Genomic DNA, 27,407 nt, shown 5'->3' with positions numbered 1-27,407 from the left:
CATAACTAATGAGGATGTATTGAATAGAATTGGAGAGAAGAGAAATTTGTGTCACAACTTGACTAGAAGAAGGGATCGGTTGGTAGGGCATATTCTGAGGCATCAAGGGATTACCAGTTTAGTATTGGAGGGCAGTGTGGAGGGTAAAAATTGTAGAGGGAGGCCAAGAGATGAATAAACTAAACAGATTCAGTAGGATGTAGGTTGCAGTAGGTACTGGGAGATGAAGAAGCTCGCACAGGATAGAGTAGCATGGAGAGCTGCATCAAACCAGTCTCTGGACTGAAGACCACAAAAACAACATGTATTGAAATATCTAAATGTGTTGGAAGTATATAAATAAACTGTCAAAACTGTACCAACCTACAGAATTTATTTTATATGAGTAGCGCACCCTGCTGTAACAGGGAAAAGAAGGGAACCAACTGAAAATGCTCCTATTGGAGCACAAATATAGCCATATGCTCGTCTTCAAAAGACTCTGACAGAAAGGTAGGGTATCTACTGCCTCAATTCTTATTCTGCCTTCACCACCCAAAATTTTGGCAATGAAAGAGAAAGAGATTTATTTATTTATCATATGGTGACAACAACAAATATTAAGAAACACATATAGGTAACAGTTATACATTTAAGGATTTAGGTGCAAATTTAATATGTTTAAATTATGAAAATTAATAATTCAATAATACTAGAAGGAGAACATTTAAACCATAAAATTACAGCCATAATTAAAACAGATACGTTTAAACATAGTACAACATCTAGGGAATGAAGCAGTTGATAGCAGATTGTTGAAGTAGTTGATAGCATTAATAAAGTCACTGAATGGTTCTGGGCACACTCTCTGAGAGGGCAGCGCATCAGTGTGCAGTATGCTGAATGATTTGTACTTGGGCCCTACAATTGCAGGCTGAAGAGTTTCGGAGTCTCCACTGATGCATCATAGCATTCCACCTGGTATGACCAGTTCTTATCCTGTTGTCTTGTCCACTCACTTCTCTTCAGATCTAATTCTGGCAGATGTTTTGTTGTTGCAGCACTCCATCTCTTGCAAAACTCTTCTTTCATGTCAGACTTCTTGTTGTTTCTTCCATTATGTTACTGTGGAGTACGTGATATCAATTGATCTATAGGAGGGTCATTTAAGACTGTATGAATTGGAAGGGATACTTGGGGTGATGTAGATTCCTCCATTCTTGATTGGTTGCTCCTTGGCATCACAATTCAGGTGGTGGAATGTTTATGATTGTGTGCAGCAAGGGATCAGTATGGATTTTAAATACCCATAATAATTCTCATTGATTCTTTCAGATGGATGTCTATTTTCCTTGTATGTGCACTGTGTTGCCATAATAGGGCACAGATTGATTAAGACAATAGCGGTGGGAAACAAGAAGAGAGGAGATAGTGATGGTCAGTGTGAAACAGTGCCAGTAAAAGAGAAAGTGATGTAGGTAGAGAGAATAGCAGTGGGGGTAAAAGAGAGAGGAGATGGTAGAAATGAAAAGAGAGAGGTGAGTGGAGACCATACATAGGTTTGCATGGTCTGGAACCCCCTCACCCCTTCCACTTGCCACCTGCCTAGACCAGCGAACTCTAGCATAACATTTGCACACTTTCACCCATCCCCTATACCCCTTTGTTAAAGTTTCCCAGTCTAGGAGTTAAAAACCTGGGCAGACCATCCACAAGGACATGTGTGGACAAGAGACAATGGTTGTTGAAGAGAAAGACAGCAGACTGTAAGTGAGACAGAAAGAGGCAATGTCAGTGGGGAAGAAAAAGAATGAGACAAAGACAATGGCACTATCGCAGAAAGACAGAGGAGGAGACAGTGATAAGGAAGAGTGAGAGAGAAAGGAACGAAGACAATGATAGTGGCAGAGGTAGACAGGAGAAAGTGCCGGTGGTAGAGAAGGAGACAGTGGGAAAGACATGTAGTAAGTAACAGTGATGGGGAGGTGCTGATTGTGAATGCCACTACAGAGGGAGGCTGAGTAAAAGGATTTAGAACATTCTGTTAAAAGAGCGGAAACATGTTGAGTGCCAGAACTTTTGTTGATGAAGGCAGTATGATGACTGAGACAGCTCATTCCCCACTTTCCTGTCAGAGTCTTTTAAAGACAAGAAATTCACCTTTTTGTGCTCAAACAGGAGCATTTTTCAACTGGCTGCCTTCTGGCTCAATTTATTGTCCACTTTCAGATTATTTAAAAAAGTAATCAAAATGAATATGATCCTTGTTGTGAATTATAATTTCTTACACTGCAAAAAAAGAATTACATTCCTATATTAAATTTTTAAACCTGTCTAGTAACTTTTTCCATACATACAAGATAAGGATAAAATTACATGTACGTAAGATTACAACTCATGACTTATCACTAAGTTTTTCATACTATTACTGTAACAGTTATATTTTTGTGAATAGTAATTACAATGCTTTTTGAAACTATTATTGAACATTTTGTAGGGAAGATTGAACTGGAACTCCCAGAAACAAGAAAAAGAATGGGTGACAAAGCTTCCTATGTTAATGTCTATCCATTTTTGTGGAAGGAATATCAATCCAGTGGCTATGTTACAGGTAATACTTATTGAAAGAAACTACATTTGCTACCTTTTGGTCATGTTTTGTATTTTCCCATAGCATTACTGCAGCTGTTGTTTTACTATTTTGGTTGCTTCTGAAAATTTTGTTTATATTTATGGGATGATATTTATCAGCTAATAAATTTTCTTCATTTGTTAATTCACGTTGTGTGTTTTTATAGACTAAATACCTGTGAATAGATATGAGTTCTAAGAGTGGATAGTATGAAGTTAACCTCATGCTATGATGATGATACGTTCACCATTTAGGGCTGTTCATACAGTTCATTATAATATGTATAAAATTTGCAGTATGGTTTTATCAGTAAAGTATTTACAAAGCTTTTAGTACTCACAGTTTGTATCCAAACATATAACTGCACTTTGTTTTGTTACAATCACAGGTATTTTTGATGTGGATATTGAATGAACATGGCCAAATTTCTCTGCAAATGCAGTTGTGATGTTTTTTCATTGCCGTAGCTGGGTAATAATTACTCAAAAGATAAACATGTTACTCTCGATTAAAATGACAAAGGCAGCACCCGGCGACAACCGAGTCTACAGGTCATTATTATTGTACAAAGACAGCCCTGACAACTATATCAATCACCTCCTGGATATATTTCCTCATTTGTGTCTTTCAAGGCATCCGGGGGAAGCTTTAAGAGATTGCAACAATAGATTGTGATTATCAGTTAGCTTTGTGAAGTAATGCTGTTTTACTACTGTATCAGGTATTTGTAATTACTGTTATAGTCATTGTAATGAAACCTTACACAGTTGTCCACATATAATTTAGATAGTACACATATTTTTGTTACTATTTAACCAATTTTATTTATTTAATATTTTTTCTGACTGTGTCACACACTCTACATCCAATCCCTTGATTTGACTGTAGCAGCTATTTTGATTTATAATATGTATCTTAGTGTATCCTCAGTTCGGTTAAAATCTCTATGTCAGCCTTTTTAAACTTTTTTGCACTTCAAATTAATTCAGTTCTCAGGATTTCCTTTTCCAATATTCTCTTAATTGTTCTGTTTTGGATCCATGTTATGTGACTCAGAGTTATAAAATAATGGTACTCTCTACATGATTTGATTTGTCCATCATGTTACGGAACACTACCATAACCCCCAGCATCCTCATGACAATCTCACATTGTGCTTCAAAATTTGATTTGCAGTTAGTAATTCATTCAGTATGCTGTTATGCCAGCAGTCGTTACCACATAGAGAGATTCACTTCTTCCGTATCACCTGCCTCAAGATGACTGGGTGTTTGTGTTATCCTCATCATTTCATCATCATTCGTGAAAGTGGCGAGACTGGACCGAGCAGAGAATGGGAATTTGTATGGGCACTGATAACCATGCAGTTGAGTGCCCCACAAACCAATCATCATCATCATCATCATCACCACCACTTCTTCCAGTACAGCAGATTTCTTGCAGACACTTGTGACCAAAGGACAGTGTTGCTGTCACTGACTGTCTATGTTCCCAAATCCAAAACATACTTTTTACAACTATGTAATTGCAATGATGTCTCCCTGACATAATTTGGCCAACTGAGATATCTAACTGTCTACTGAAATTTAATTTCCTGATGATGAAGATGGAGGAAGTTGCCAAAAGCTCAAAACTGATAAATATAATGTGGCAAGAACTATGTGAAGCATTTGTTCAAGACCCACTATGGTTCAATATGTCAATGATCTAATGGATAACACTGAAGTCTCTGTGAAGCTGTTCACAGATGATGCAGTTATCTGTAGAAAGGTACTAAGGTCAGAAGACTGTAGCAAAATGCAGGAAGACCATAAGAGGATTGGCAATTATTGCAAGGACCGGCAGTTGACCATGAACATAAATAAATGTAACATGTTGCATCTCTATAGACAAAGAGGTCCGCTGTGGCAGAGTTACACTGCAGGGAAATGATAGTGGTGTCAGGTATGCCCTCCATCACACACAGTCGGTCATGTGCTTTGCGGGCTATAGATTTAGCTGTCAATAGATCCATGTATAAATTGAAGTGGGCAAGTCTCTACATCTTGCTGTCAGCAAACACAACACAGAATCTGTGCACAAGCATTCTTTACTTTCTGAATGACACTCATAAAAGAGAGTAGCCGAGCGAGGTGGTGCAGTGGTTAGCACACTGTCCTCTCTTTTGAGAGTACAGTGGTTCAAACCCGCATCCAACCACCCTGATTTAGGTTTTCCGTGATTTCCCTAAATCGCTTCAGGCAAATGCCAGGATGGTTCCTTTGAAAGGGCATGGCCGACTTCCTTCCCTAATCCAATGGGACTGATGAGCTCACTGTTTGGTCCTCTCCCACCAAATCAACCAACCAACCAAAAGGCCAGTGATGATGATGATGATGATGATGATGATGATACTATTCAATAGTGAGACAGTTGACAGAACTCTCTAAAGAGTCTATCCTAAAGGATAGACTTGTTTCTGTAAAATAAGGTTAACACAAACTCTATGTGAGTAACATGAATGAGAACAAGATAAGTGGCCGATACATTCTTCTGAAGTGAGTGAGTGAATGAATGAATTAATTAGTTGCTTTGCTGGAGATGATGTTACTGACTGTGTGGGTGTGGAGCATCCATGGCTCAAGTATGCTCATACTTTATCTGCAGGGTGAGGCACTCTATCTACTATGAACAAAACCAGCTCAACAGATTATTAACAGTTTAAATTTTGTGTTATAGCTTGCTTTCCCTCATTGAATTGTATGATATGTTGGACAGATTTTGCATCGTTACACACACACACACACACACACACACACACACACACACACACACACACACACACACACACACACTCGTGTGCATGTACTCTCACTCACTCACTCTATATACAAATATGATCTCAATACCTAGATTGTGAAGCAGTTCTGAGTTTTACATTGTTCCAAGCCTTGGAGACAACTCATTTAATCACAGCTCTAGTAAAAAATTATGCATGTACTTGAAGACACGAGTGATAGCTACCAACTTTGCCTCCAAAATGCAGCATGCAATTGATAAATATCATTGCTCATGCCCATTGTCCATGAATACATAACCAACTCTTTAATTATTCCTAAGACTATTTGTACCAATTACTTCTTGGTTGACTGATTACGCTGTAGTTTGATCTCTTTATAACTCAAACCCCCCAAAAAAACTTCGTGGTTAAGGAACTCATGATTTACTGACAGGAGCATACATCTCTATACATGGTAAGTCCTTGGAATAGGTCAAAATTTAATACAGAATAGATAACTTACCATGAAGTGTCTTAGAATGGGGCGTATGTATGTTACCTATGAGGGGGCTTAAAGGCCAGTTGATAAATTTGCAATTTCGCTTCTGCTGGTTTACTGGATCTGGGCCGATTCATGAATCTTGTTAGGAATAATTGGGTTATGTGGATGATTACACATTTGATCCATTGCTGCTGCAGAGCTCAAGTCATTGTTGAAGTTGATCCCTTCTTGGTGGGATGGCTGCCTCTATTAACTCCTTGGCCTACAACCACGAGTGTGACTCATGGTAAGGAAGTTGGGCCATAAACAGTAAGCATGAACCTGCACCATGGTTCTTTACACTGTCCACATGTAAACAAGATGCGCCAGGCTCATGGTATGCAATGCGGCACAAACGACAACAACATGAGTCGGACTCGTGATTCAACAGCTCTCAATGTTCTTCAGTTATTTGTACAACTTTGTTGCATTCATGCATGTCGATTATAAGTCCCTAAAAGATTTAACCACCCTGTATACCTATTGTGTCAGTAAAAAGAATGTCTAGTACTGATGATAGTAGTGAGCAGTATGTTGTTATTGTGAACAATGATTTGATAGACCTTTCTGATAGTTATAGGACAGTAGTGGTGTTGTGTTTCATGTGTTCAAGAAGATTAATCACTGAAGATAACATCACTGATGAAGACAGTATCGTCATCAATCATCTATGCAGTAGATTTGGAAAGAAGAAAATAACATGCCACAAATTCAGGAGTGTATGCTGACACTTGGTATAAGAGCAGTTAGGCAGAAGTACAAAAGTGTTAGCCATTCTTTGTGCACTGTTTGACAATGTGTTTTTGGCTGATATTGTTGTGGAAACAAATCAGTATCCAGAACAACCATTAATGATCAATGAAAATACAAGAAAGAAAATTGATGAGACACAGATCCTTGTCAGTTGTAATTAACTTAAAATGTACTTTGCATTATTCATTATAATGGCTTAAGTTACAAAAAAAAAATTAGATGTACTAGCCTAACAGAGCCATCATAGAAACACCGATTTCAGGAAAACTATGCCACTGAAAAGAAATGTGCAAATCACTAGGTTTTTATATTATGCAAATAATGATATGACTGGCACGATGAATAAATTATGTAGTCATGCCTGTGATAGACAATTTTAATAAAAAAATTCATAGTAGTGTTTGTAATGGAAGAGAACATTGTGATCAATGAATCAGTAATGAAATTTAAGGGACACAATCTTATAAACAAATTATTCCCTCAAAGAGGGCAAAGTTTGGGATAAAATTTTAGAAGCTTTGTGAATCAGCATTGAGCTATTGCTAGAATTTTAAAATATATTCATAAAACAATAAAACAGATTGCGATTAAAATGCATCTGAAACTGTTGGATGAAAGTCAATTCTAAATAAAGGACACACTTTGTATGTGGATAATTGGTATGCTTTATCAGAATTGTTTATAACTTTAATTGAAAATGGAAGAAATGTTGTTGAGATAGTGTTTTTTAATAGAGAAAATACACTGGAAGATCTCGTTGAAGCAAAATTAAAAATGAGGAATGCATGATAAGTGCAAAGCATATTAGCACTGAAGTGTAAGGATAAACAGGATGCCTATTTTATTTCTACAAAGCACGGAAGTAATGACTGAACAAAACAACAGTCAATGAAACAGTACTTTCAAACCAAAATGTGTCAGTGATTACAGCAGGGAAGAGATTGGTATTATCTGCCAAGATCAGATATTAGCAAGTTTCCCTGTTACAAAGAAGTACTTGAAAGGCCACCAAAACTTTTTCTTTACATATTTCATATAGTACTTTTTAATTCATATATTCTGTACAACAAAGACCATGTGAAAAAGAAACAGAATTAGACAGAGTATAGACTTCAAATACCAGAAGCAGCATTACAAAATGTGGTGTCACAAGTTTGTAAAAGGCAAGGACTGTTATCAACTGGAGATATACCAATGATACTATATGCAGAACATTGGGGTTTAGTTTTTTGAAACATATGGATCCCACACCATTGAATACTCATCTAACAAGAATTTGAAAAGTATGTACGAAAAATAAGAAATGGAGTGAAAAAAGTTGGAATATAAAAACTGTTGAGTTGTGTTGCATGTACCTCATTGTTTTGAAAAATATCACACAGTTGAAGATTATTCATTGTCTATGAATATTCTCAAAACATAATTAATTTAAACTAATTTATAAGTGGTTAATGATACATTATCCACTTCCGATTAATAAATCACTTTTTTTTTACTGATGACTCAATCATATTTGCTTCTCAACCTCGTAAAATTATAGGTTTTGTCCGAATGTTGTTTGTTATTTCACAGTTCCTTTTGTTGTTCCAAAATATATATCTCATATGATGCATATGATTCGTGCTGGCTAAACATCTCAATGGCTTGACATACAACAGAAATTCTTGTTTACTGTGGCCCATGCAATAGGAGGTAGTAGATAGGCGAAGGCATTAACAGGCTAATAGTGGAGCTTTTACTAACTTCATGCTGCTGTGATGTTTGGGATCTACTAGGTGGAGTATCGATGGCACTGTGGATCCATATGCATTTCATACATAGTATTGGGGTGATAAGATTAGGAGTTCATGTGAGTGCAAGAGCTGTGCAGTCAACTCTTCAGTTTGTGTTGCTTCTGTAATGTATATGGTTTGTTGAGTGGCTGCTACAGTCACTAAACCATGTGGTAGCAGTTAGGCCTGAGTTAAATTATCATGTTAAGCAGCACCAGTAAACATATGCAGCGTGGACTGCGGATCTTTAAGGCCTGGCTCACGAGGGTGATATTTCATATGAACAATGACACATTGTATGCTGAATCTTAAATCTGTGACATAGGTCTATCTCTGGACAGCAAATCAGTGCAAAGGCATTATAGTAATCTGACCCAACATTAATTGAGCTTCTAAAACTCACTAAAGCACCCAAAATAACAGTGTCAGTACAGGCTGTATAGACCATGTGGCATCAACACCAATGTAGAATATCATACTAGCAACCAGTCATGACTTTAGCCTTTAACTGATGGTAGTCAGTCAACATCGTGTCTGAATTACTGAGCAACTGGTTGTCTGGTAATGTGGGATTAAGAGGTTAGGCCAGTAGTTAGTGATTAACATCTGTCATTAGTGGTAGGCACACACAAAGAAAATCTGTTACTTTGCTGTAGTCCTCTCCTAGAGTGAGCAGAAACTCACAAAAAAATTGCCTCCAAATTGTTGTGTGCAAGCCCCAGGATAGCTGCCTCAAATAAATCATCTCAAAACTGCAGCACCAAACGTAAGAGACCTCATTGCACATTCTGTAATGACACAGTTGATTGTGTGCAACAAGTAGGGACCTAACCAGTGTTTTCTACGGCCAGTGCCCAGCAACAACAACTCTATCAGCAAGCTTCATGCTATCCAGATGGTACCCACAGGAGCTGATGGAGACCTGCAGAAGTTCACATCAACACTATGGAGATGAATGGAGCACTGGTCAGTTTTGTTAGCTGCTCCAGGCAGAAGACATGCTTTGTTCTCGCCGCACATTTTTCCAATTTTGACTGAGATAAACTGTCACTGCAGTTTTCATCTTCGGCACACCAGTATAGAGACTGTCACAGAATCAGCTAAGTAAAAATTCAAGCAATTTGCACATCTATCTGTATGTAAAAACTGACTTCAGAATTCTCCTTTGTGTGAGACTGTGTGTGCCAGATTCGTATGCCAATTTGAAATTCTGGATTCATATATGTTATTGTTTACATCACTTCTGCATAATCTTTCGTTGATTGTATCAGTACTCATTTGTATTTGATATATTGTGAAATTTTGAACATTTTTGAGTGGCACGATAAACTCGTACTGTTATCATTCATTGTAAGCTTAAACTTATTTGTGCTCTTTTAAAATTTTTGAGAACAGTAGGCCTATTCTTGTTCAGAACAATTGTTCTTTAGTTTCATTATATAACTATGTGAGAAGTAGATTATTTTTGAGAATTTTTGGACACTTACAAAACTATATTTTAGAAAATTTTTGTAAGTTACTGGTGCGATTGTTGTGGATAACTTATTTCATAGCAAATCAGCATTTGTGATTCACAGTTACTGCCAAAGAATAGCTCCCCAAGAATTTGTGTATATCACACAAATAGACATACATTTTTGAGAATTTTCAAGACCATTGTCCTGTACCTCACCTAATTTGTAATAAATCGGCATTTGTGAATTTGGGTACTGTGGCAGATATTGTAAGTAACACATTATAGTAAACCTAGTTTTTGCTTCAAGAGGGGTACGTATTATCTACATTTATTGTAAATAAACTCTATTTTTTAGTTTGTTAATGCCTATAACTAACCTCAAAAAGTTTTAGGAAAGTATAACTTTTACCACAGCTTTTTTTGTTGGCTTAATATAAATCTTGTTTTGTGTATTTTCTTTGATTCTTATGGGGAATTAGTAATTTTTTAGCTCAACAGAATGAAAGGTAGTTAGCAGGCTTAGTTTAAAGCTATTTGTTCACTGTCTTGTAATACACTGCACCAGCCACAATGCAGCCGCATTGTAAATGCTGTTCTCGAACAAGGGATGAGTTGACTAACACTTGTAAGCAGCATACTACTGTTAAGTGATTGGCAACTGCTGCATATCAGTGTATTGGAAGCGCTCTGGGACGTCAAGTATCTGTGAATCCTGTCTCATCTGCAGGAAGTACAGGATCTGTCACTATTCGTCCATTTGACTGTGAATGGTGTGTCAGTAGTGGACTTAGGAGTCCTGTACAGGGTAGATGGGGGGACCAGGGGAGTACTAGTGTTATACTGATCTCCCTAAGCAACTGGTTTGATGTGCTATCTTTCATTGAAACTGAAACTGAGTCAGTGGGGCTCACTTCACCTGTTTTGGGAAACCTACTTTGCCCTGTGTCAAGAGTAAGGGGTCTATTAATCATTGCCATTAAAAAAAAATGGCAAATAATGGTACCCCTTAGCAGCTAGGGACAAGAAAGAACAACAGGTGCACTTAGTGTGTGTGCCTGGGGGTCCCATTCAACATGTTGAAGAGACTGTTCCAGCAGCCATTTAGGAAACAGGGTGCAATCAACTCCAGCCGACTGGGAGCAGGAGAGGCACCACAGGACATTTCAATTTCCACTCTCCTGAATATAGTTTGGGTGTGCGGTAGAAAAATGCTTTATGAAGAGGTGTGGCACTGCACTTTGGCGTACTTAAGACCAAATAATATGTCTTACATTTCCTCAAATACATATGTTTTATATTTCAGACTTTTCAGAAAGATGTGCGCTACAAGATGAACATATTTTGAAATTTCGATTTTTTTTTGTATTGACCCGGTTCGCAAATGTCATAGATCCGGGGCTGATGCACAGAGCAGTCTGAGTTCTAGTGGGTAGTCTCCACGTGACCCGTGTTTACATTTAGTGATTTTGCTGTTTCCTCTTCGTTTACTCTCATGTCAAATGAAAACAAAATGGATATCTGTGGCCGGGAGCTATCAAGTGAATTAGAACACATTCACATAATTACGGAAGGCTGAAATATGTCATTAGTTTCAGCTTTTATTTTATTTCTACCTTTCTGACAGTCAAGCATTAATCGCCATGCAGAACAATGAAGTTATTTTTGTCTGTTTGCTAAAGAAATTTGACTTTCGTTAACCTTTTCCACAGAGGCAGTCAATTTATTTGAAACGAAATGTTTAATTCCACGGTACTGGCTAGTTTCAACTGTTCGCTGCATTTCAAGTGCACGTTTTCATTTTCTAGCATGTATGGCATTATGCCATAATAAAGAAGCAAACATGATATAATGCAGTACTGGTGCTCTATGAAAATTTACATCCCGAAAACCACACTGAAAAGCTTAATATCAGGTCAAGGTCTACTTCATTGGGAATCTGGACATACAAATGTGCCCTTTAAGTATGCACTTTAAATGCGCCCATTTTTATATGGTTAACGAAATTCCGATGCTCTTGCAGTATCCTCTGATGTCTTGTTTATTTTGTGACATAATGTATGATCTTTCAATGTTTTACACATACGTACATACGAGCTTCCTACATCATGATAACTACCCAAGCGCGGTGTTGCCTGTTATCTGCGCTCTCTGGCAACTGCTGAAACGAATCTATTTCTAACAGGTCGCGGGAAAATATTGTGAATAGTGGTTTGAAAAGCCTTACTTTCAAAGTAAATATCCTTTCACATAAGTTGAACTATATGCAAGAATGTACCATGAATTTATTAGATCACAGAGTGTTTGACTCTCATTTAAAAATCAACTCTTTGATGACGAGCCATTTAGAAGAATTTCAAACCCAGAAGATCAGACATTATTAAAAATTTTACTGGCACATTTGTGTGATATATCTTGAAGTGTAACACACGCAAAAAAGATCAACAGTATACACGAAAGCTTAGCTTCTCTTGCAGCGTGAGACCAATATATGTGAAAGCTTTGCTTTTCTTGTAGCAACACTATGTATATTAATTTAAAGTATTAGCTTTCCCTGTTTGTGTGTTCGTGCTACATAACAGTGATGTTGCTGTTTGTTGGCTGACTACATCATGTATCCTATGCTCTTAATATCTGCTGTCATCGGCTGGTGAGATCACGTGACATGAGCTACGAGTGGCTTACAAAAGCGGAAAGTAACATGCAGTGTTTGATGGAATTCCAATGTATGCTTTCCTAATATGCAGCGTACATGTTGCTGCACATCAAAGATATTTCCAAAGCATGTCTTTTTCCCTGAGTTTCGTTTTCTAAAGTGCCAGGAAATTGCATGCCCGTGTATAAAACCATAACTATTCAAACGATTGATAAGGGAAAATATACTGTCACCCAGGAGAAAGTGTATTTTCAACCAGGAAAAATCCGGGAATTTTCTTTCCTTGTCCACGTATACACCCTGTGTACCCAGTAGAACAGTTCATGATGGGAGGGACCCTCCCCGGTATACAGTCATTCTAAAAAAAAAAACTCCTTAAGAAATAGAGATTACAGCATAATAGGTGTAAAACAAAGCATAGGACCGTAGATAGAGAGATTCTGACTGAAATGCATTTGGCTGTCAAGAGAACAAAGTGTGAAGCCTTCAATGACTGTTGTTGTTGTTGTTGTTGTTGTTGTCTTCAGTCCAGAGACTGGTTTGATGCAGCTCTCCATGCTACTCTGTCCTGTGCAAGCTTTTTCATCTCCAAGTACCTTCTGCAACCTACATCCTTCTGAATCGGCATAGTGTATTCATCTCTTGGTCTCCTTATATAATTTTTACCCTCCACGCTGCCCTCCAATACTAAATTCATGACCCGTTGATGCCCCAGAACATATCCTACCAAGCAATCCCTTCTTCTAGTCAAGTTGTGCCACAAATTCCTCTTCTCCCCAATCCTATTCAGTACCTCCTCATTAGTTACAAGATCTACCCATTTAATCTTCTGCATTCTTCTGTGGCACCACATTTTGAAAGCTTCTATTCTCTGCTTTTCTAAACTATTTATCGTCCATGTCTCACTTCCATACAGGACTACACTCCATACAAATACTTCCAGAAAAGACTTCCTGACAATTAAATCTACACTCGATGTTAAGAAATTTCTCTTCTTCAGAAACGCTTTCCTTGCCATTGCCAGTCTACATTTTATATTTCCTCTACTTCGACCATCATCAGTTATTTTGCTGCCCAAAGAGCAAAATTCATTTCCTACTTTAAGTGCCTCATTTCCTAATCTAATTCCCACAGCATCACCTGATTTATTTCAACTACATTCCATTATCCTTGTTTTGCTTTTGTTGATGTTCTTCTTATATTCTTCTTTCAAGACATTGTCCATTCTGTTCATCTGCTCCTCCAGGTCCTTTACTGTCTCTGACAGAATTACAATGTCATCAGGAAACAACTAAGTTTTTATTTCTTCTCCATGGATTTTAATTCCTACTCCAAATTTTTCTTTTGTTTCATTGAATAACATCGGGTATAGGCTGCAGCCCTGTCTCACCTCCTTCCCAACCACTGCTTCCCTTTCATGCCCCTTGACTCTTATAACTGCCATCTGGTTTCTGTACAAATTGTAAATAGCCTTTCACTCACTCTATTGGATCACTGCTATCTTCAGAATTTGAAAGAGAGTATTCCAGACAACATTGTCAAAAGCTTTCTCTAAGCCTACAAATGCTAGAAACATAGGTTGGCCTTTCCTTAATCTATCTTCTTAGATATGTCATAGGGTCAGATTGCCTCACATGTTCCAACATTTACGGAATCCAAACTGATTGTCCCCGATGTCAGCTTCTACCAGTTTTTCCATTTGTCTGTAAAGAATTCATGTTAGTATTTTGCAGCTGTGACTTATTAAACTTTTAGTTCAATAATTTTCACACCTGCCAACTCCTGCTTTCTTTGGGACTGAAATTGTTATACTCTTCTTGAAGTAGGAGGGTGTTTCACCTGTCTCGTCCATCTTGCTTACCAGATGGAAGAGATTTGTCATGGCTGGCTCTCCCAAGGCTATCAGTGGCCCTAATGGAATGTTCTCTACTCCCAGGGCCTTGTTTCTACTTTGGTCTTTCAGTGCTCTGTCAAACTCTTCATGCAATATCATATCTCCCATTTCATCGTCATCTACGTCCTCTTCCATTTCCATAATATTGCCCTCAAGTACACTGCCCTTGTATAAACCCTCTATATACTCCTTCCACCTTTCTGCTTTCCCTTATTTGCTTAGAACAGGTTTTCCATCTGAGCTCTTGATATTCATACAAGTGGTTCTCTTTTCTCCAAAGGTCTCTTTGATTTTCCTGTAGGCAGTATCTATCTTACCCCTAGTGAAATAAGCCTCTACATCCTTACATTTGTCCTCTAGCCATCCTTGCTTAGCCATTTTGCACTTCCTGTCGATCTCGTTTTTGAGATGTTTGTACTACTTTTTGCCGGTTTCATTTACTGCATTTTTATATTTTCTCCTTTCATCAATTAAATTCAACCATGGATTTCTACTAGCCCTTGTCATTTTACCTACTTGATCCTCTGCTGCCTTCACTATTTCATCTCTCAAAGCTACCCATGCTTCTTCTACTGTATACCTTTCCCCCCTTTTTGTGTATGACCATCATAGCAGAATTTGTGAAATGATCTTACACAAAACCTAAAGAAATTCTGGTCATATGTAGAGGCTATTAGTGGCACCAGAGTTAGTGCCCAGTATCTCGCTGACGAGATAGGAACTGAAAGTAGGGTTAGCAAAGTGAAAGATGAAGTGCTTAACTCAATTTTCAAATGTTCCTTTACAAAGGAAAACCCAGGAGAATTGCCCCAATTTAGTCCTTGTACCATTGAAAAGATGAATGAAATAAGTATTAATGTCAGTGATGCTCAGAAACAGCTGAAATCATTAAAATTGAATAAAGCTCCAGGCCCTGATGGAACCCCTGTCAGATTCTATACCGAATTTGTCATTGAGTTAGACCCTCTCCTAACTGTAATCAGTCGTAGGTCCCTCAAACAGGAAAACATGTCCAGTAGTTGGAAGAAAGCACAGGTCACATCCTTTTACAAGGAGGAGAGTAGAGGTAACCCACAAAATTACCGACCAGTGTCTTTGACATTGGTTTCTTCTAAAATTTTAAAACATATTGTGAACTCAAAAAGAATGACCTCCTCGATGCCAAAGTAGTACGGATTCTGAAAATGTTGGTTATGCGAAACCCAACTCACACTTTTCTCACATGCCATACAGAAAGCTGTGGACCAAGCTAATCGGATAGATGTTGTATTTCTTGATTTCTGAAAAGCATTTGACTCAGTACCACATCTATGCTTATTGTCAAAAGTACAGTCATATGGAGTATCATGTGAAATTTGTGGCTGAACTGAGGATTTTTTGGTAGGGAGGATGCAGCAAGTTATCTTGGATGGAGGGTCAGTGTCAGATGTAGAAGTAACTTTGGGTATACCCCAGGGAAATGTGTTGAGATCTTTGTGGCCAATGTTAATAGTAATGCCATAGTTTGAAGCACACTTGAAAAGCAGATTTTTTTCTATAATGACGTGCAGTCGGGAAGAATCTGCATAAATATTCAGTCAGATCTTGATAAGATTTCAAAGTGGTATAAATACTGGCAACATGCTTTAATTGTGTACAAGAAACATGAAATTTTGCACTTCACAAAATGAAAAAAAAAGGTACTATCCTATGACTATAATATCAGTGAGTCACAATTCAACTGACCATTTCATACAAATACCTCACTGTACCACTTTGTAGGGATATGAAATAGAATAGCCACATAGGCTCAGTCATGGGTAAAGCAGGTAATAGACTTCGGTTTATTGGTAGAATACTGGAAAAATGCAATCAGTCTACAAAGGAGATTGCTTACAAATCACTCATGGGGACCCATTGTAAAATATTGCTCAAGCGTGTGGGACTCATACCAAATAGGACTAAAGGGGGATATTGAACGTATATATAGAAGGCAGCATGAATGGTGACATGTTTGTTTGATCCGTGGGAGAGTGTAACAGAGATGAAGAAACTGAACTGGTAGATTATTGAAGATAGACATAAACTATCTCGAGAAAGCCTATGTGCAAAGTTTCAAGAAAAGGCTTTAAATGATGGCTCTAAGAATATACTACAACCCCATGTTTATCTTTCACATAGTGATCATGAGGACAAGATTAGATTGATTACAGCACATATGGAGGCATTTAAACGATCATTCTTCCTGCACTCCATACCTGAATGGGATGGGAAGAAACCCTAATAATGGATACAATGGTTCATATCCTCTGCCATGCACTTCACAGTGGTTTGCATAGTAGAGTTGTAAATGCAGGTAGTGGACTTCCCATTGGACGGCTATGGCTGTGTGTCACCAGTTTGGCCATGTACTGAGCATTGGTTCACAACTGCCGCAGCAAGCTAAGCATAGAGTAGTGAAGTAAAATAGTGAATTGTCCACATGGCAAGATCAAAACTCAATACATGCTACTAAGTACAAAAAAAAATTACCAACTAATTTAAGAAGCAAACACTTTTTTGCCTTTTGGTTTCTAAAATCAAGACCAAGTAGATCTGATTTAAAGTGTGATATTGTTCGAGAACTTGATACAACATATTGACAGTTCAAGCAACTGTTTGAACCTATGTCAGGTTGTACAATAGGCTTTGTAAAGCACATATAAATTAAAGAAATCCACAGCACCTCACTTTTACAGAGCATGCCTAAAGCTACTCCCTAAACATGATCCATTTAAGGTAGAACTAGATAAAACACAAAAATGGAAGTAGTGCCCCTGGTATCTTCTAGCCGTCAATAATTCCAGTGATAGTTATAATAGATCAGTCACAGTATGTAGTTATGTGCAACCAGCATGGGTCTGTATCCAATACTTAGTCCATAGGAATTGTCAGCTTAACTTGCTGTGGCCATAATATCTCAAAAATAGACTTGAATGTTGCTTTTGCAGTTGCCAATCAATAATAAAACTAAGGAAATTCTATTAATTAATAAGCCATTCTCTATGCATAGGTATAACAGATTACACAGACATTACTTCAACAACTTCAAGCCCATGGTCTACATTCCTGGCCCAGTGAGTGATTGCATATTTTGCTACTTCAGCCAAGTATATGCTGGGCATATACTAAGAAAAAAAGCATAACATCTAGCAAACTGAACACAGTGTGTCATTCTCAACAGAAAGAAGTTGTGAAAGAAAGACCCATTATTGTATTGATACACAATTTCAGAACAATCACTGCAAGCAGTTACTTTCATAAAATATCAAGGACATGTATACAAAGCAATTTAAAGTGGAATGACCACATAAAACTAATGCCACGTAAGACAGATGTCAGACTGAGATTCATTGAAGAATCCTCAGGAAATGTAATCTTTCAACAAAGGAGGTAGCTTAGAAAAACCAATGCTTGAATATTACTCATCAGTGTCAAACCAGATAAATTTGATCGAGGAAACAGAGAAGATCCATAGAAGAGACAGGTTCATTTAGTTAGCACAAAAGTGTCTTGGAGATGCTCGGCCATTTCCAATGGCAGATGTTTCCAGAGAGGCAGTGTGCATCACAAAGTGATGTACTGTTAAAGTTCTGATAGTGTATGTTCCTGGAAGAGTCAACCAATATAGATCTTCCTCCTATGTATATCTTGCCAAAAAGGCCCAGAAGATGAAATTAGAACACTGGACTCGCATTCGGGAGGACAACGGTTCAATCCCGCGTCCGGCCATCCTGATTTAGGTTTTCCGTGATTTTCCTAAATCGCTCCAGGCAAATGCCGGGATGGTTCCTTTCAAAGGGCATGGCCGACTTCCTTCCCCATCCTTCCCTATTCCGATGAGACCGATGACCTCGCTGTCTGGTCTTCCCCAAAACAACCCAAAAAAGATAAAATCCACACAGAGACATACCAGCACTCGTTCTTTCCACGAACCATTTGCGACTGGTACAAGGAAATGGGGCACTGATAGTGGTGCCTTTGCAGTGCTACTTTCCTTTCCGTGCTGCATGTCAATCCTCCTGCTATTCTTTTCCCCTCCCTTGAAGACCGAGTTGTGTGCCCTCTTTGGGAAACCGAAGTTCTTGGTAAACTGTGTATGGATTCATCCTGTCCACCCACCTTTCTTTCCCTGTCCTTCCTTTTCTTACTCTTGCTCCGTTGTAGCATTTGAGGTCTCTGTTTCACCTTTTCTTCTTCTTCTTCCTCCCTGTGCATGCCTCAAAGCCAGCCCACACATTTGACGCATAAAAGTTGATTGGGTTGACAAGTAGGGCTGGTATGTACCCCCTGGTAAAGGTCAGGCCCAGGGAGGAGTGATTGCCTGAGCTGGTACCTTCCTCTATGCCGATTGGTCCCTCTTTTGGATTCCAGGAGGTGTGACCTGAGGTGCGGACAATCATATAAGGCAGGTGTGCTTCCCCCATGAGGGTGGCCCCCAGCAGGAATGTGTGTGCCATTGGAGATGCTGGCAACCATGGAGGACTTTTTAGCAATGAGTTTCTAATCCCAAAATTGTAAATGGGTTGAGATGAAAGAATCGATACTTAAACCAGCTGCACCCCGATACCTCGTAGTGTCTGCATGGAAGTTGATCACAATTTCATGACATTTAATCCATTTGTTATTCAGAAGGGTGTAGATGCCATTGCCAGTCCTGTGAAGTCCTGCTCTTGGCTGTGTAATGGGACCTTGCTTTTGGAGGAGGATAGTGCTTTTTAAGCACAGTAACTTTTCAATGCAACACTTTACCACAGCTATCCTGTTAGTAGAGACCCACTGCAGTCTTAATTCCTCCTGTGGTGTTATATACACTTCACTGCTTGATGGCCTAACCAAGACTGAAATAACAGCCTATCTCACTGACTATAGTTCACTGCATCATGAAAAGTGTTGATAAGGAATTAGTGCCAACCCTCAGTCTACTCCTCACATTTGAACGTGTGGTGCTTAACTTCAAAAATTAAGGCTGGCTATGAAGCTATTACTGTTAGACCATATATCCTGAATCCCATGCATCACTATGAATGAATGTCAGCACTACAAACACACCCGTGAATCTTGTGATAATGCAGCCAAATATGTAACTTGCAGCAGGAACACACATGAGGCTGTGTCCACCTCCTATCCCTCACTGCATCAATTGCAAGGGTGATCATGCTGCTGCTTCCCATGACTGTCCAATCTACCTCAGTGAGAGAGCCATTCAGGAGATCCAGGCAAAGGAAAAGGATCCTACTCGCACTGCTTGGAAAATGTTGGCTAGCCACTAACCTCGTACGCCACCCTCTGCCAATTGTAGTACAGTTCTTGCTACACCCCTCCTATGAAGGACATGGTTATGCAAACTTGCGACTTCTAGTTTAGTGCCATGGTTGTGAAATCATCCTCATATTCATCTGCTGTGGATGCACTCTATACCAACAGACCTTCACTTGCACTAGAGACATTGCGTGCCTCGCAAACAGAAGCACAAAAATCTAAGGAGTAGCACTCCCACAATGACTTTCTGCACACCTCTAGCCAGCCAATGTCGGGGTCTGCACCTGACAAACACTAAGGTTCTAAGCAGTCAAACAAAGGCAAACAATCTTCCCATTTTCCACCTCAGCATTCTTCTTCATTGGTGTTACCATGTGATACCCACACCTGGCCAACATCTGTTTCACACACTGCTAACAACCAGTCCTCTGGCCAACTAAGGGCGAATACCGCCACCTCTGTCAAACTATGGACCAGACTCCTTCAGCTCCTGAACCTGGTCATTAGGCGCATTCAGATTCTGGCACTCAGCAACCACTGCAGTGCCTGACCTCTTATTTGACCCAGCTCCTGCCTATCATGGAATATGGTTATTTTCCAATGGAACATTCACGGCTTCGTATCCAATAGGGTTCAATTATGACTCCTCTTGTGATCATACTATCCAGTTGTTTTCTGCCTCCAGGAAACAAAATTACGTCCTCCTCGCCTCCCACTCCTCAGTTTAGTCTCTTTTGACCTTTCCCCTGAGCCAGAGACTTCGGCTCATGGGGAGTCATGTTGCTCATTCAGACAACATTTATATCACACCATTTTCTTGCACATCCAGCTTCAAGCTGTTGCTGTCTGTCTTTCCCTTCCCAGTTTCACCTTCTCTCATTGCAACATCTACTCACTCTCTTCTTCTGCTGTCACCATGGAAGAGGTTTTGCAATTGATTACTCAGCTTCCTTCTTCCTTTTCGTTGCTCAGCACTTTCAGTGCCCATCATCCCTTTTGGGGCTCTCCATGCCCCTGTCCGAGAGGCTCAAACTAATCTGTTTGAACACAGGTACACTCACATTCCTTTCCGATACCACACACTCCTTTTCCCTCTTGGACCTTTCGATCTGTACTACTCAGCTTGCTTGTGATCTCGAGTGGTTCGTTCTCTCTGACACACACTTGAGTGACTATTTCCCCTGTGTCATTCGTTTGCTAACGCCTATCCCATCTGTGCATCCAACCAACTGACAGCTATCAAAAGCTGACTGGCAGCTCCACTCCTTGCTAACCACTTTCAGTAAGCACCATTTCCCCTACTTTGATGACCAAGTAGAATACCTTACAAACACTATCCTTACTGTCACGGAATGTTCCCTACCTCACACCTCTTCCTCACCACAATGGGCCTCCGTCCCCTAGGGCTGAGGCATGCTGCGATGCAGTCTGCACGCAGAGACAAGCTCTCCACGTTTCTAAACGGCATCCCATGATGGCAAACTGTATCCATTATAAACAGCTACATGTGCAGTGTTGCCACATTTTCATAAATAGAAAAAAAGCTAGTTGGATATATCTTTTCAAAGCTCTCCCCCTTCTGTTTTTTGAGGTATTACGGTCCATACCCCAGTTCCTCACCATAGCAAACCATGTCATTGTAGACCCTCTTGATGACTCCAACACCTTGGGCCCATATTTTGCAGACATTTCAAGTTCCACCTCCTACCATCTTGCCTTCCTCCCTCTGAAATGGTTGTGGAGGGAAGGACTTTCTCCTCCCAGAATTGTGAAATTTACAATATTGCTTTTACTATGAGGGAGCTTAAACATGCACTCTCTTCGTCCCAGTCATCTGCTCGCTCCAGGAACGGCCAGTGTTAACATTCTGATGTTGCAACACATTTCTCCTGAGGCCTCGCTTTCTCCTCCATACATATAACAGCATTTGGACTGATAGCACATTTCCCTGTCGCTGCCATAAGGCCCTTGTCATTCCCTTACCTAAGCCTAGTAAGGACAAACACCTTCCTTCCAGCTACCGCCAAATTTCCCTCACTAGTTATATCTACAAAGTGATGGAACATATGATTATTTGTCGCCTAGTGTGGTGGCTTGAATCCTCGAATCTCCTCACTAATGACCAATGTGGATTCTATGGGCACCACTTTGCAGTTGATCCTCTTGCCACCTTGTTAGCTCATATTATGAATAATTTTTGTGGAAGTGTCAAGCTATGGCCATGTTTTTTGATTTGGAGAAGGTGTATGACACCTGCTGGAGGAGGGGTATCCTCCGTATTATGTACGAATGGGACTTCCGGGGTCACCTGCCCCTTTTTATCTGGGAATTTTTAAAAGCCTATGTTTTTTAAGGTTTGTGTGGGCTCGACTCTGTTGGACACTTTTATTCAAGAGAACAGGGTGTCTCAGGGCTCTATGCTCAGTGTTGTCTTATTTGCCCTAGCCATTAACCATATTATGGATTGCCTCCCGCTAGGTATCTCAGGCTCTCTTTCCGTTGATGGCTGTGAGATCTATTGCAGCTCTTAGTGAACCTGTCTACTTGAGCAGCATTTTCAGCAATGTCTTGACCATCTTTACTCATGAAGCATCAACAATGGCTTCCGGGTTCCTGCTGACAAGACTGTCTGTATGAACTTCTGCAGGCATCCAGAATTTCTTCCCCCATCAGTATGTCTCACCCCATTCCTTCTTCCATTTGTTGACACAACAAAATTCTAGGGACTAATATTTGATAGGAAATTCCGTTGATCTTCACACATCTAGCAGCTCATTGTACTTGCTCCCTCAATGTTCTAGGTGTTTTATGTGATACCTGGTGGGGGAGCGGATCAGACCATCCTCCTCTTTTTATACCATTCCCATGTACATATGGTTATGGACATATCATATATTTATCCACATGTCCGTCTGTCTTATGTCATCTTAACATCACCAATCATCCAGATTTAGCAACTGGTACCTTCTATACTACTCCCGTTGTCTTTATGCTGAGGTTGCTGACTTACTGATTTACCATTGTCCTATCAGCGGGATGTTCTCCTCAGTTGTGTGTCTACTATACGCGGTCACCCATCCTGTGCTCCCTTGTTTGATGATTCCCTTGACTGCTACTATGGGCTGCACCCACCTTTTCTTTTGCCTCCCAGAGTTGTTTTCATTTGCTGCTTCAATAGTTTGCTTCATGCTCCCTGCCACGTTCCCCATAAGTGCAAACTCTTCACCACTCTGGGTTCATGCTGAGGTACACATTCATTTCGGTTTCCATTCGCTTCCCAAGTACACTACTCCTAGCCTGGTGTATCGAAGCGAGTTTCTCTCACTTTGCACGCAGTTTGGTGATAGTGTCTTCATCTACACCAGTAGTTCCAAGACCAGTGTCCCATTGTACTTGGTGATGATGCTTTTCAATATTACCTTCTTGACCAGTACTCAATTTTTACTTCAGAGCTCTGTGCGCCCTCTATCAGGCCACCCAATATACCCGGTGACACGGGCTTCTGAATTGTGTCATCTGCTCAGATTCTCTCAGTGCTCTTCATAGGCTTCACTCTCTGTACTCAATCCACTCTTTAGCACAATGAATATAAGAATGCCTTCACTCGCTTACTGTTGGGGTAGTCAACTTGATGTTCCCGTGCGCTCCTGGTCACGTCGGCATGCTAGAGAACAAGATTGCTGATGCTGCTGCAAAGGCTGCAGCTCTCCACCCTCGGCCTGCTAGTCATTCTCTTCCCTTGGATAATCTTTGTGTCACTGTCTGTAGGCATGTAGTACCACTTTGGAGTGCACAGTGGTCTTCTCTCCAGGGGAATAAACTCCAGGACATTAAACCTCTCCCAGTAATGTGGTGGACTTCCTGTCAGCCCTCGCATTGCAAGGCGGTCATTTTAGCCTGGCTGCATATAGAACACTGTCATTTTAGTCACTGCCATTTATTAAGTGGTGACCATGCCCCACTCTGTCATACTGCTCTCAACTCTTGACGATGCACCACTTTACCTGGTGACCATATTTTAACAGTTTATTTTTACATCTATGTTTGCCGTCTGCTTTGTTAGATGTTCTAGTGGATAACACACATTCTGACAGTCACGTCTTACTTTTTATTCACCGCAGCGGCATGGCAAAGCAAACTTCTTCCCCACTGCGGGGACCTCCACCATCTCAATGATGTTTTGAGAAATTCTCCCTAGGGATGTCCTTGCCCTTAACTGCCCCCCTTTAAACTTGCTTGTTCGGGTTTTTGCCTTTTTCGCCTCAGATTTTTTATTTAGTACTTGTTTTTTCTTACATTATGACACAGATGCTTATGATCTTAGCAGTTTTTCACCCTGAAGCACCAACCAAAAGAACAGATTCATTCCACCCAGGATCAATTTTCAAAGAGGAGTAATTGGTCAGGATGTTCAGAAAGTAAGTGCAGACAGTCATGACAAAAGTCTGTTCTGGGAAAGAACTCACTAGTTTCTCCACAACTTATACACTCCTGGAAATTGAAATAAGAACACCGTGAATTCATTGTCCCAGGAAGGGGAAACTTTATTGACACATTCCTGGGGTCAGATACATCACATGATCACACTGACAGAACCACAGGCACATAGACACAGGCAACAGAGCATGCACAATGTCGGCACTAGTACAGTGTATATCCACCTTTCGCAGCAATGCAGGCTGCTATTCTCCCATGGAGACGATCGTAGAGATGCTGGATGTAGTCCTGTGGAACGGCTTGCCATGCCATTTCCACCTGGCGCCTCAGTTGGACCAGCGTTCGTGCTGGACGTGCAGACCGCGTGAGACGACGCTTCATCCAGCCCCAAACATGCTCAATGGGGGACAGATCCGGAGATCTTGCTGGCCAGGGTAGTTGACTTACACCTTCTAGAGCACGTTGGGTGGCACGGGATACATGAGGACGTGCACTGTCCTGTTGGAACAGCAAGTTCCCTTGCCGGTCTAGGAATGGTAGAACGATGGGTTCGATGACGGTTTGGATGTACCGTGCACTATTCAGTGTCCCCTCGACGATCACCAGTGGTGTACGGCCAGTGTAGGAGATCGCTCCCCACACCATGATGCCAGGTGTTGGCCCCGTGTGCCTCGGTCGTATGCAGTCCTGATTGTGACGCTCACCTGCACGGCGCCAAACACGCATACGACCATCATTGGCACCAAGGCAGAAGCGACTCTCATCGCTGAAGACGACACGTCTCCATTCGTCCTTCCATTCACGCCTGTCGCGACACCACTGGAGGCGGGCTGCACGATGTTGGGGCGTGAGCGGAAGACGGCCTAACGGTGTGCGGGACCGTAGCCTAGCTTCATGGAGACGGTTGCAAATGGTCCTCGCCGATACCCCAGGAGCAACAGTGTCCCTAATTTGCTGGGAAGTGGCGGTGCGGTCCCCTAAGGCACTGCGTAGGATCCTACGGTCTCGGCGTGCATCCGTGCGTCGCTGCGGTCCGGTCCCAGGTCGACGGGCACGTGCACCTTTCGCCGACCACTGGCGACAACATCGATGTACTGTGGAGACCTCACGCCCCACGTGTTGAGCAATTCGGCGGTACGTCCACCCGGCCTCCCGCATGCCCACTATACGCCCTCGCTCAAAGTCCGTCAACTGCACATACGGTTCACGTCCACGCTGTCGCGGCATGCTACCAGTGTTAAAGACTGCGATGGAGCTCCGTATGGCACGGCAAACTGGCTGACACTGACGGCGGCGGTGCACAAATGCTGCGCAGCTAGCGCCATTCGACGGCCAACACCGCGGTTCCTGGTGTGTCCGCTGTGCCGTGCGTGTGATCATTGCTTGTACAGCCCTCTCGCAGTGTCCGGAGCAAGTATGGTGGGTCTGACACACTGGTGTCAATGTGTTCTTTTTTCCATTTCCAGGAGTGTAGATTGGCCAATGTTAACAAACATAGTTCAGTCAAAATATTGTATGGGCACACATTATCTACTCTCTTTGACCTACCTCACCCAACCCAGCAAACTCATTGCTTATGCACTCAGCCACATTATCATGCGGGATCCGATGTATAGGCTTATATTTTCAGTCAGAATCCTGGATGGATCCATGTTGTTGTCACTGGCAGGAGGTTGCACAACTGTTTGAAATCATAGCTGATCAAAAGCAGTCGTCTGCCATCATCTGGGCCAGAATGCCACCTCTCACCCCTCAGCCCACTAGGGCTGTCGCAATCTCAGTATTCGTAATTTCAGTCTTGATGAGCTCACTCACCAGCCTATCTGCCACCATGTTACAACCTCTGCCCCCACCTTCTGTGACATAGAGATGACAATAAAGAGCAGGAATGGGACCTATTAGGAGTGGAACTACTGGCACTCCTTAGGTCACCTCTGGTTACCACAACCAGTAACCCTGTCCAAAAATTGGAAATGTGTTGACCATAAAGACAGGGAAATATCCACAGAGGTGGAATAACTGCCATCCTCACATCACTGCCAGCACCCAGTCTCTCACTGGCAGGCCCAGGCAACACTTCAGAGGCTTACAATCAACTAGTACTTTCGCCCACAGCACAGGCACCAGTCATGATGCAGACATGTTGTGAAACCCTTTGGCAGGGATGCCAGCACCTTGTTCCCTTTTTCCTTACTGGGCCAGATGCATATCTAACAATTTTTCGTCCTACATGCTTGTTAAAAGGTGTAGGGGTGTAGTATCTGGTAGTGATACAGATTCCCAGCCCAGTTCAACATGAGAAGAAATAATGGCATGCAGTCAGAGATAACTGACCTGTCCAAACAGCAACTTGCCCCTCAACCATGGAGTGCACAAATAATTTGTGAGGTGGGTATGTTGGCTGACATGATGCGGCATATAAATATTGTGGCCTGCAGAACTGAGATAGTCACAGTTTGTCTTTGCCTGCTTACTATTTTCAAGTTGAGCTACTCTTGGAATGAATTTATCATGAATTTGTGACACTCTTCACTATATTCTGGACTTTTCTTCTAGTTGGCATGATCTTGTTGTCATTAGAGACCACGCAACTGCTTGTTTGTCCTACTGGCCTTCATGTCACAATCTGTGTGAGTGATCATGAACTTTGTTTCCACCTGATTCCTAGTAGGATAGAAAGGTAGTCTTGTCAGCCCACTGTTGAATGAGAGCCTAAGGAAGCAGTGCTGCTGAACTATAGTTAATAGCATGTGGCTTAATTATAGGAAACAGAGTAACTCATTAGCATGGAGAAATACATTACTTGGTTTTTAGAGGAGGCAAATTGGAATCCATGCTTTAAATACCAATTTTGTACCCTGCAGAGGGTTCTTTAAAGTCGATATTCAGCAGCAGCTATTGATGAAGCGCTATAGCGTAGATAGAGGTAATCTACGTGACAATGGACTCTTAGGTTCCAGTTGCAAAGATATGCAAGCAACGAGGGTCACATGCAGGAGGCACACCATTCTCCTGAATATAGTGTTTGCTGATGGAGGAGGATTCGGTGCCACAAAGTATCCTGCTGGGTCAAAGAATATGACAGTTAAAGAGCCCCTGTATGTGATTTCAGGGGAACTGCAGAACAGTCCCCTTAAAGATAATGATATTTTTAGGTTTGTGTGTGTGTGTGTGTGTGTGTGTGTGTGTGTGTGTGTGTGTGTGTGCACGCGCGCCAGACATCTGTATGTAGATTTTTCCCTTATTTTCCCA

General features: G+C 41.0%; 1 protein-coding gene across 3 annotated transcripts in view; it reads left to right on the top strand.

Annotated features, from left to right (window-relative positions):
- LOC124777213 overlaps window positions 1-27,407 on the top strand; it is a 482,077-nt gene that overhangs the window by 356,077 nt on the left and 98,593 nt on the right. For all 3 annotated transcript variants that reach the window (XM_047252529.1, XM_047252528.1, XM_047252531.1), the window contains one exon: window positions 2,477-2,590. In XM_047252529.1, coding sequence (XP_047108485.1) covers window positions 2,477-2,590 — 114 coding nt within the window. The remainder of the gene's footprint in view (window positions 1-2,476; window positions 2,591-27,407) is intronic.

This window comes from Schistocerca piceifrons, chromosome 2 (genome assembly GCF_021461385.2).
Source record: "Schistocerca piceifrons isolate TAMUIC-IGC-003096 chromosome 2, iqSchPice1.1, whole genome shotgun sequence".
Lineage (NCBI taxonomy): Eukaryota > Metazoa > Arthropoda > Insecta > Orthoptera > Acrididae > Schistocerca > Schistocerca piceifrons.
The sequence above is the reverse complement of the archived record's forward strand: the minus strand, read 5'-3'. Positions and strand labels throughout refer to the sequence as shown.